Genomic DNA, 12353 nt, shown 5'->3' with positions numbered 1-12353 from the left:
CTCTAGTGCGGTGCTCATTCGTGAGCTTTATTTACAAGTAGCTAGGTATATTTATTCAATAATTAAAACTCTAATGCCGAGCATTAAAATGTAAATCATGTACGTAGAAAAGGAAAAAGTAGTAACACTTATAGTACATTAAAAAACATCAGAGTTGAAAAGTTGATAAAATTGAATCTCTCACAATGTTCAAAAAACAAATGTATAATGAAAATACCGTAAGAAAAATAAAGAATATTAAATCCAAAAAAGAATTGAAGTCGCTCATAATAGTTCTGAACAGCGACAACAGCAGTCGTCCTTCCTTAGCAGCAGCACTAGCCCTGTGGTTGGTCACCACGCCTCAGGAGCAGCGCGGTTTTTTTCAGCGTGTCAGACAGCCATTATTTCCCCCGTGTTGGGGCAGCATGAAGATTGCCATCAGGAAATCCAATTTTGAGCATCAAAATGCTTTCTTCAAGGCAAATAAACAAGTCATTGAAAGTTAATAATTATTGTCAACGCAAACAAGCATTCTGTGTTGCAATTTAAATTTGTCGCACACGTCTAATTTACTGAATGTGAAATAGCTTCCACAGTGCATGTTGTCCGTGTATCTTAATTCCCCCAATGTTAGGGCAGCTCAAAGGTTGTAATTAGCAACCGATTTTGAACCGCAACATCCTTTTTTCATGGCAAATAAAAAAATAATTGAAGGTTAATTATTTTCTGGCATCAACACAAGCAGACATTCTGTGCGGGATGCAATCAAATTCTGTTGTAGTTGTCTAATTTTCACTTTATTTAGTAAACCCCCCACTGTAGGGGCAGCGCAAAGGCTGCGATCAGCATAACCGACATTGAAGCTGCGCAACACGACACAAATCATGTTATTTTGTTGCTTCAATGATAGTGCTATCGGTCCGGCTCGACAGAATATCCACAAGAAATCATTTTTGTACATCCGTGCTACGAAACTGAGGAAAAACTTTAGAAACTGAAAAAAAGATGGAGCTTATCAAATGATCGCTCTGAGCCAGAATGAAGAGATGTATTTTTTTTTCGAACGTTGTAGTATGGTATAACTGGAAATGATTAAGTCACACATATTATCCAGGTTATATCATTCCACAACATTCGAAACAATTATTATGTCAGAGCGGATATTGCACGCTATCTGACTATGAAGCATTCATGCAATAATTGAATGAAAATTGCAATTGCAGCAATCGGCCTTTTTCAAAGCTACTAAATGTATCGAAGAGCATATTGAATGGTTATCAATAAACTGCAACTGAGGTTTAATGCTGCTGCAAATGTACAGCCGTCAGCACGTTCTGCTTACGATGCTGAGTCTATTTTAGAAAATTCACAAGTCTTCATTAACAAGGGTGTAACGTCTTATAGAAGACGGTTAAAGTTTTACATCACAGCAGCTCATGTCTACCATCGGCAATATCAAACACGCAATAATCTTCTTCCATGCGACACGGGAACGGGAACATTTTCTTCAATCAAGCTGCGCAACACGACACAAAACATGTTATTTTGTTGCTTCAATGAGAGTGCTATCGGTCCGGCTCGACAGAATGTCCACAAGAAATCATTTTTGTACATCCGTGCTACGAAACTGAGGAAAAACTTTAGAAACTGGAAAAAGAGGTGGAGCCTATCAAATGATCGCTCTGAGCCAGAATGAAGTCACACATATTTTTCAAGTTATATCATTCCACCACGTACGTAAAATAATTCATTTCTATTCTCATCCCTATTTAAGAGCCTGTTTTAGTCGAAGCCGCTCATAATAGTTCTGAACAGCGACGACAGCAGTCCTCTCTTATCAGCAGCGGGAGCAGTGCAGTGGGTACCATCGATAGCGGATAGCGGCCACAACTGTGGCATGGCTATGCATAGCGTAGCTGTTGCAGCGGATATATCAGCATCGATAGTAGCAGGGTCAGCTGATGCAACGACACTCCCTTCACTAAAATGCTGTTTCAGTGTGGTAGCGGGAAGCATCAGCAGCAGGCTTGCATGAAGTGAATACATCAGCCAGCAACTTCCTCTAAGGTCTCTGCAGCCGGTACTTCCCTGAGGCCGATGTGGAAGTAAATGGGAGCAGCACGACGAAACAGTTCGGGTTATACTTAGACGCGCGTCATTTTTCGTTGTTGATATTCCCCACATGAAACGACGCGCTTTCGTATGATAGCGGTGGTATTAGCGGTAGATGCATTTGCCAACACTTCCTCCAGTGAAGCCGTGTCTAGTTTTCAATGTGAAAACACTTTTCTTATTGTGTTGACCGTGCGCCTTAATCCTCACTTTCAAGGTAACACAGAGATGTAAGATGAACACTACATCCTATGATAAATTGAACAATTGTCCTTTATAAGGACAACAAATGAATTAATGAAGATTTAATTTTGAAGTTTGATGAAAGTTCGGCTACATAGGGATGTGAAATGAAAATCTAAAACTGAAAAAAGTGAGAAAAATTTTAAATGCTAATAAATCGATTAGTTTTCGATGGGTTTCCTTCGTTTTTGCAGTAATCGATTAGAAAATCTTCTAAGATTCCAACCAAATGCATGAAATTGCAATTTTATCATTCGAACTATTGTACTATTGAAAATTCTTGAGCCTTGTTAAAAACACAAAATTCGACCTCTGATTGGTCGCATTCCCAAGCACGGTCGGCAGAGTTATGGACCTAGTAAATTGGGAATGCATCATTTGGCCTACATAAGAGCTTCATCAGATAATAAACAGACATTTCATCGGATATTAAATTGAAGAACTGAAATTTGAAGAACACAAATGAATATTTGAAGAGTTAATAATTTCTCGTTTTGCGCTATAATCCAAAGTTAATTATCTTCATCTTCATGCATACTCTGACTATTACTACGTGTTTGCGTCGCTCAGTGTTTGGCTACGGTCATGCAGATCGCAAATAACGGCGCGATGCGATTCGCCAAGACAAAATCTGTTGAAATGTATAGCTCTACTTCGCCTTAAAAAAAGCTGTACATTTCACCACGGTAAAACGAATCGCATCGCGCCGACATTCGCGTTCTGCATAACCGTAGCCTTTGTTCCGTTCCCGTTTAATAATGTCGTATTAAATGTGCATATTACAATTCGGCAGCACTTCAACTTCTCATTTGCACGAAGTTTAAAAATATTCAATGAACTTCATTCAAAATATCAAACAAAAAGACATTACAATACTGCCAATGAACGGTCAACGTTTATTAACTAGAAAAAATGACTGACACGCAAGCAGCCGTGTTATTATTCTTGTAAAAGTATTCTACTTCAACCTTGCGGTCGTGGCTTTGCATAAAACCTTCTTGTGATTTTTTTTCTCACAAATTGTAGACGTAAAACGTTTGGAAAATACTGATAGGTGATTTTTGAATAAAATATGCCAGGGAATCCAGAAAACATATCATTTTTGACCAAAAGCGTTGCGAAAAGATTAGTGTTTTAACAATTCGCAAAACTTAATAAAGATATAGAAATAAACGCGTTAAAAACTAAAATCATCGCCAATATCAACCACCTTTTTAAATTTTTTTGTATTTAACGGTGAAGATGTGTATTAATATAACACAGAAATTAACAAATAAAATTATTACAATTCTAGACGGTTGAAAATGAAAGCCATCATTTGAAAGCACAATATCGTTTAATATTTAGTTACGAGCTGCTTCGAAAAATTTTCCTGAAAATATACTAATCGCAATAAAAGTGCAGCATTAGCAGTATGAAATAATTCTATCAAACCACATCAAAGAACAAGAAATTTAAAATAAGTTCATTACTTCGCTTTTAAAATACTGCAATTAAATGACCATCTTCAATTTGAATCAATCAATCCAGCAGATTAATTACTGATGACACATTTTTCCTCTGATCATTAACGGTTATTTTCTGAAATGGGTACAATTGTATACGGATAGGAAAAACGTAAACTCGATAACACAAGCTGGTCGCAATCCCGAAAGATAATTTGCTCAAGGCCTCTCGCAGCGGTGACAACACAAATGGAACGGCAGGAATGCAACCTGCCGATGATCCAATCATGGCAGATGATGTTGTTCCCGCGTGTGCGACAAGCACCAGCTAGCAGTCCAACTGGTTTATTGTGTATACGTTTACCCTTGTTCGGGGTGAATAATTCAGTTAATTACCATCCATTTCAAACAGTCCAGACATCCCATCTGAGAGGCGGCGTGGATCGGTGCCATACCGTCGCGGGCTCGCACGTACAGCGATCCGCCGGCTTCCAGGACTAGAAATTTCAGCACCTCAAGATGTCCCTCCTGAGCCGCTAAGTAGACCGGGGTCACGTCGTTGTCCATCTGGGTATTAGCGCTGCAATGGAAGAATAGAATGATTTTATTAGTCACTTATTATCACTCAAACAGAAAAAGATTCTTCAGGTTAATTCTGAACAGTGCATGCAATTGCACAGTCATCGAAAAGCGAAACGTTCGAGCAGTCCTAGAGCTAATTCATGGTTCAGCATTCGTAAAGCGTGTCCGGAAAATAGGTTAGGGAGCCACTCGGCTCTGGAGAAGCTGGTTGGACCGGATTCTCGGGGCAACTGGCCGGTAAAGTGACTGGGAAACGTTCTCTTTCGATGAACTGGGATGCATCATCTAAGCACGCAAAAGTGGCACAACAAATAAATAAAAACACATACACACAACATGACAAATGTATGATGCGTGTTAGAAGGAGTCAGTATGTGGGTCTAGAGATGGAGGAACAGTTTCTGTTGATGGGTACTTTTGTGGGTAATGAAGATTTGGGTGTTTCTTGTTCTCTTCGTGAATTTGGCTTCAGCAGCTTGCCAATGTCATTTGGATAAACAGGTTTTTAAATATTACAAGGCGTTTGATGAAATTTAAATCTTTAAATCTCTAGAACTATGGATATTAGCTCGCGTTATAAAAACGTTGGTACTACTTTCGCAATTTTTTTAGTGCAACTCGGAGGTTATGATTTGCTCGCAGGAAAAACGAGACATTATCGTCGTTTTAATGGTTTCAGTTGCAGCACATAAAAGAAACAAAATTAGCAAACAGAAAACAGGATCGCAAGATATACTTAAAAGGGGCAGACTCAAGTAAAATCAAACTGAATTGAATCGTTTGGAGACGGTAGTTATGATTACTTTATGGTTGATAAAAAAAAGTAATCGGCATTTCCTATCAATACTTGTCGCTCAACTTCCAATCCCATTATGGCTTTTCAATTAATGAACCATTAATCAGTCACTGTCAACGTTACGCTGTAGTGCGGCAAAGTGCTGCAAACTTTTTTTTAACTACTTTCCTCAAACGAGCTACTTTTCACGCGATTGTTTCATTATAATTGGCTCAAATCGCGAACCCACTGTACACGATCATGATAAAGTGATGAAAGCATACGATAGATCTTTACATTCGCATTCGAATGTTGGCTGTTGAAAAAACTGGTTTTGGTACAGCGAATGTGTAGCGAGCGACAAAGTCGCAAAAATGACAGATCGCAATAAACCAAAGCAACTTCCTCTGCGAAAGGATCTTGGTTTTTCATCTTCACGGCACTCTGGTGCCCGCACAGGTCCGGACACGCCTGAGTCATGCGCACAAAAACGGTCATGGCAGTGGCTTCAGTTTTTCTTCAAGCACCCACCAGACGGATCCATGAATTTGACATTATAGTTTTTTCTCCCAGCTCGGGGTCTGACCATTACTACGCGGCCCAGTTTTATGTTTCACTCCGTTTGCCGTCAGCGGAAAGGTAATCGCTCGGTACGATAGCCATAATAAACCTACGATCGTGTGCAATGGAAACGTTTAAGCAGCATGGTGCACTTGCATTTTTTGTGTGTGAAAAGGTAACGAAAGTGATCTAGAGCAAACGGTATGGAAATAGGCCGTTTTCCTCAGCAGCAGCCGGTCGAAATAAGTGAAACTCAAATAACGGGATTGAGCTATCGGTTAGCCTCCTAAGCTGTGCCTAAGCCTTTTTTTGCCCGGAATGTCTTTAGTCGTACGACCATACTCGTTTAAGCATAATTGACGTTAAATATCTACCGATGGAGATCCAAGATAAGTAGTATTGAAGTTGAATAAAAAACAAGCCATTCGAAACTAAAATAGGATCTGCTGCACTAATTGTGCTGTCAAAGTCATGGCGAATGTCAGTCATTGAACTGATGAATGATGTTTTGTAAGGACATGACAAGCTTCCTATCACTTCTAAAACTGACGTTTGAAGTGAAATTATAGATTTGTTCCACCACATTAAGAAGTTCAATGCGTTACAAACAACGTAGCTTAAGAATTCAACAAATTACAAGCTCTTAAACATTACCGTAAACTGGGGTGACTTTGATCACTATACCTCTTTTCTAAAAATGTGGTAAAAAAGCGCTCGTAGTGCTTGGGATTTGTCGTAATCTTCACTGATTGTGTGGATATATGTTCGCATTGCTACTATTCATGCATTTCCTGCTATTTGAAGAGTGTTTTTCATGCTAAAATATTATTTGAAAATAAAGTGTATTTTTGGCGATTTTTGTTGCATACAAACAATCGGTTCAAGCAGATTCAAAACAACAAGTTGCAATACGTAAAGTGTTTTTATTTTGTTCCCAGATTAGTTCTTAAGATGAACAAATATTATAACAATACATTTTATTGTTATTTTTGCAAGTTTTTCCTCGAAGGCAATGTTGAGTCCCAATTTTCTCCACAGCGTATTACATATTTCTTCTTAACAAAAACCCAAGACGTGAAGTAACATGCAAATTTGGACAATTTCATAAGTCATATTCCTCGTGGACTAGTTTTTGACGATTTTAGACCACCTTCTCTCTCAGTGAATTCTCACTGTTCACGTAGAATGTGAATGGCCCCCAAATTGCTTTCCATATTTATAAACTCGTTTAAGTCGTTTAAGGCTGTTCAGTTTAGTGAAAGTAGCAAAGTGTTACTCCAAATTCATCAAAACAATAAAGTGATCAAAGTCACCCCGGAATGATTATTGGTGTAAAATTTTTAGAGCGTATTTAAAAACAGCAAAATTGTTGCTAAACTTTCGAAGTAGTGACTGAATCTTTTTCTATGCATGCCAGTACTTATTTTAAAAATATCAAAGAATATTGTTTTCAGTATATTCTGAAAATATTCAAGATACAATCAAAAAAGTGATCAAAGTCACCCCAGTTTACGGTACCAAGTTTTGTTTCATTTCAATCCAACAGTAAAGAGTGGTTTGCCATCCGGTTGCATTTCTTGTAAAATCACAAACTGCAAGTAGGGCGTCTAGGGAAGAATGGAGTTTAAGCACACATTCCAGAAAGATAAGGCATAAAGTAAATCCACATACTGCAGGCCTACTTAAACTAATCAACCTTTTCTCCATCTGTCAAAGTCATTAAAGTTAAATAAAGTCTCAATAAAAAATATCTGTGTAATCTGGGATTACCCTACAGTAGCCAGTATAGTTATTCGTGATCGAGGTGGTTGTCAGAGTTGGTTTGGTATAACAGTCACAGAGAAATCCATTTGTGATAAAATTGATGTTATTATGGTAGCTGCTCAGTACTCAATTTTCACCAGTGTTCATAGTCTTTGTTACAAACTTGGAAAAAATATACGGTACGGGTTATTTAAAAAAATATCTTTACTGTATCATATTTCCAAACTGGTCTTGGAGAAATTTTGGGAAATTATTTCTGTGGAAAAAAGGGATAAAATCATGAGCAGCAACAAAAATATAATTAAATGGTTTCATTTAACTCGAAATGGTAACAAATATGCCGAAAGGGATAATAAACGTAAATTTTCAAAATAAATTTCAAAACCAAACAGCGAAATAAATTACTCAGGATAATCGAGTCCGACCTCTCTTTTCTTTATGTTAAACAATACTTTTTTCTGTCCCTTCCTCTGAAGAATCCACCTTGGTAAAATGGCCAACTTCGCGAACTGAAACGCATACCTACGAGCAGCTTCGTTGAGAAGATAAACCAACTGTCGCAACCTTTTTGAGAGGTGGGAGTTCAACATTGCTAGCAACAACAATTGCTTTTCGAATCGATTTCGACTTAAAAACCTTCTTGTTCACCGCTGAAGAGGTTCGCACAGCAGTTCGTAAACTAGAATCGTCTGTTACCATTCATAGTCCTTTGCGACTCCAATGACCATCAATTTGAACGTGTCACTATTGCAGGCGAAATTCCCGGAGATGTGGAAACAATCATATATGATCCCTATTCACAAATATCCGAGCGTGATATCAACAACTACCGAGGGATTACATCACTATGCACTGGATCTGAACTTTTTGAAATTCTAGCTGTAGATGTTCTATTTGCTGTAGTCATTTATTTCACCTATTCAACATGGTTTCCTCAAAGGAAGGTCAATTGACAACATCCTTGCGGAATTTTCTTCACTCTGTACTACGGCTATGGAAAACGGAAATCAAATTGGCACAAACTATACTAATCTAACTTTCTGCTCACCAATTTCAAAAATATATTCCGTTCCATTTTTCTTTCCTTCATAACTGAGAGGTAAAGATTCCTTCCGGTGGATCATATGGTAAAAAGCAGCCATTTTATGCTGGAAGGAATGGTTCGAAGTGCTAGGTATAACCCGGTTTGTATGAGTGGGCTTTCCAAAGATTTCGAATTCGAATTGGTTGGAGTTTTTACTAACAACTACATCCAAAAAAGGAAGCCTGTTGTTTTGTTCAATTTCCAAAGTAAACCGGATGTTTTTATGAGCACTATTCAGAGTTTCTAAAAAAACTTTCTAAAAAAATACTTTCTTTAAAATGTAAAAATATCATCCACGTACCTTCACCAACGATTTGGTAAGGAGTCATTTTCTTTTAGTTTATTTTACAAATGTGCCATAAAAAGTTCACATAGGAAAGGGGAAAGAGGATTCCCCATCGGTGCTCCTTTTGTTTGTTTGTAGAATTTCCCACGAAATGAAAAATAATTATTTTCCATGCAAAGTCGAGTTACCTTCAAGTAATTGCGTACTTTAATTTTCCAATGGTTATCACATCGTTGGGAGGGAAGCCAATCTTCCAAAAGATTTATAGCTTCTTTCACTGGGACACTTGGGAAGAGTGCTGTGACAAAGCAAATAGAAATTCAAGATTCATCATTAGAGTTGCTAAAAATTTTCGTGATCCCTACTGATTGTGATCGCTGTTCTATGCCCTTGTTTGCTTCGTATTGGAAACCGCTTCAATCAGTTAGAGTAGGGGCTCACAAACTGTTGAATCATTCAATCGCAACAGAAATTCAATCGCGGTTCATTAAATATGAACTAAGGTTGCTTCCTTGGATTTACCCAACTGATTTGCCACCCTACGAAGTTCGATGCTGTCTACTTGATATGGTCGGCGCTGTTTGCTGTCAAATTGCTGCTTGGTGACATTGACTCTCCCAGCCTTCTGAAGCAAATTAACCTGAATGTGCCGGTAATATCCTTAATCAGAGCCGGATTTACGATTGAGGGGGCCCGGGGCCCAGTTTACAATGGGGGGCCCGAAATGAAACAAAACCGTTTTTTTATCGTACGAGTTAAATCGTATTGAAAAGTTACCAAAAATTTGTTAGATTTTTTTTTCAGAGAACTTATTAATTAAATAATCAACATTCAACTCCTTCAGAATATCGCACCCTCAACTTAACATTGCTAAGTTTGACAGCCTTTCATTTTTCATAGTCGTACGCAACCTATTTTCAATCATCTTCATCTTCGAAAAAGACCTTACTCCAGTTACGTTCGAGATCTTCATGCCTTGTTTAGACTACTCCGCATATCACCTGATATCGCCAGAAGATATTGGATATCATCTCGAGTGTTCACTCTACAGTCAGATGATATGGTTTGACATTTACTTTGGTAATTGAAAAGAGAAGAAAACAAAAACAGGTCAAGGCAAAAACAAGACAACAAGAGTAATGTAATTAGGATAGAGAATGCAGCTAGTTGGCTCGCACAAACGCGAATTCTTATAAGCAATTGTCAAAATGTGCGGGATGACAAGAGTAAAAATATTTCCTTACTTCTATTTCGCATGCAAAGCGAATTTCGAAATTAGTAGGGTTGTGTCAAATGTCTTTTGGCCGTGTTGCCAACTGCTGCAAATCTGGATTTTATTGGTTTTCGAACATGATATCCGCGATACCATGTAGCCGAGGTGATATCCAATGACAGCTCGATTGTATGGAATATCAGGTAATATGGATATGACATGGTGATATGGCCTCGACGGCACGAATGGCCCGATATCAGGTAATAAGCAGTGTAGTGTGAACGGGGTATTAGGCTCAAATAAATCCTCAAATAAAATGATTTTTGAAGGCACTAACGAGTTTTTGATTTTTTTCTTCGTGTAATCTTCTTTTTTGAGCTCCACTTTGATGTACACGCGGGGTTTTGTGGCGATCGCACATTTTGAACAAATGTAACAATAAATTCGGTGCTTGCTTACTGTTTACAGCCAAATCTGAAATCCGATTTTTTTTCTTGATATCTAAAAAAAAATCTACCGCAATTTGAAAAAATCCACAGGCAAAAATTTGCACACAATTTTAGAAAGACTGCTCAAATATAAGGCGCAAATATAAGCAATAATCACAGAAACTAGGAAAAAACTACACACATCTGCAGATCAAAAAAATCTGCACACGGACAAGTAAGCTCATTTTCATTTGGAATCAACAGTAATGCATTATAAAACCTTCTGGATTATTTTCTTTCTCTGCTTTACCTCCCATGCGCGCTGGTTCGATTCAAATGGTGTGTTAATGTGTGTCATTCCAAGAGAATCGAAGGTGAACTCTCATGGATGTAGTTGTGATATTGGCGCTCGCGGAAAATTAACACTAAAGGAAAGTTTCAGATTGAAATGGTCTGTTTAAATTTTCTTGCTGTAAATTCAACTTTTATTGGATCTCATTATTGATAGCGAAAAGAACTTTTCCCCGGATCTCATTATTGATAGCGAAAAGAACTTTTTCCCGTTTTGTGGGGGCCCCAAAAATGTGAGGGCCCGGGGCCCGGCCCCCTTGAGCCCCCCCTTAAATCCGGCTCTGTCCTTAATATCTAGGGATTGTTTACGACTTAAACAAACTAATACGAGCTTGTTTTAGCTATTTGCAGAGAATTTGAAAAAATGTATAACTGTCAGTAGTCTCGTATAATAGCTAGCATGCAGAAATTTGATTTTCGTTGTATATCCGATCACTGTACCAAGAGGATAGATAGAACTGGTCGACAAAAGCAAAAAAAAAAAATGCTGCCCTAAAGCTCGAAATAGCTGCCCTGGAAAGATTATAGCATTTCAACAATTCCCATGAAATTTGATTTCTCTTTAGCCAGTGTAGAAATGCGTCAACTTACGTGAGACTTCAACGTTATGTTAACGAGAAAACTCATTTAAGTCTTTAAAAAACAGATCTCCCGGCTGTATGGGATGCATGGTCATTATTATTAGCAATGCCGCTATTGAGAAGTGACATGCTTTTTATTATTGTTTTGAAAGTAATTGTGTGTAATATGATTTTACTCTTCCTTCTACATGCTATCTAATCTACTATACCGAGCCTCCTTTTTCTTACTAAATATCGACAATTATAATTCCCTGGAGAAGTTTCGCCGTTCGTCCTTCTGGCCTTTATTGATAAAAGGGGCTTATTTCTAGCTGAGAGGAAGTCACGCGTAAACGAAGGGGTTACGAAGAATAAAACCATGCTTAAAATCCTTTTTTTGACATCGTCTGGTCTGATTCTACTAAAACCCACTCACTGTGGATTATCATTTATCGATGACACGATGATTCTAGTTCTCTCATTATTTCCTCTCACACACTGCAAGCAAGCAAACAACACATATTACTACACACTCTACCAGCATATGCAAACTAACTATTGTTGTGGAGAGCTGTGTAGCTGCAAGGTTACAGAGTCCGTTTTGTCAAGCGGATGGTCGAACCAACGACACCCGCTTGACAAAACGGACTCTGTAACTTTGCAGCTACTACACAGCTCACCACAACAATAGTTAGTTTGCATATGCTGGTAGCGTGTGTAGTAATATGTGTTGTTTGCTTGCTTGCAGTGTGTGAGAAGAAATAATGAGAGAACTAGAATCATCCCATGTCATCGGTAAATGACAATCCGCAGTGACGATAAATTAAGCAAACTTACTGGTGTCACTATTGTGTTCCACCTGGGTGGGAGAAACGGATACGAAGTTGTGTGAGTGTCAAAATGAACCAGAATGAGCTGTCATTGACTGTCAATTTGAACCAAGGAAAAAAAAAGCATTTTTTTGCGA

General features: G+C 38.2%; 1 protein-coding gene across 5 annotated transcripts in view; it reads right to left on the bottom strand.

Moving 5' to 3' along the window:
- Positions 1-12353, bottom strand: part of LOC129719188 (putative uncharacterized protein DDB_G0279653) — a 257470-nt gene that overhangs the window by 96720 nt on the left and 148397 nt on the right. For all 5 annotated transcript variants that reach the window (XM_055670727.1, XM_055670717.1, XM_055670688.1 and 2 more), the window contains one exon: positions 4179-4362. In XM_055670727.1, coding sequence (XP_055526702.1) covers positions 4179-4362 — 184 coding nt within the window. The remainder of the gene's footprint in view (positions 1-4178; positions 4363-12353) is intronic.

The sequence above is a fragment of the Wyeomyia smithii genome, chromosome 1, assembly GCF_029784165.1.
Source record: "Wyeomyia smithii strain HCP4-BCI-WySm-NY-G18 chromosome 1, ASM2978416v1, whole genome shotgun sequence".
NCBI lineage: Eukaryota > Metazoa > Arthropoda > Insecta > Diptera > Culicidae > Wyeomyia > Wyeomyia smithii.
This window is presented reverse-complemented; position numbering and strand designations above follow the sequence as displayed.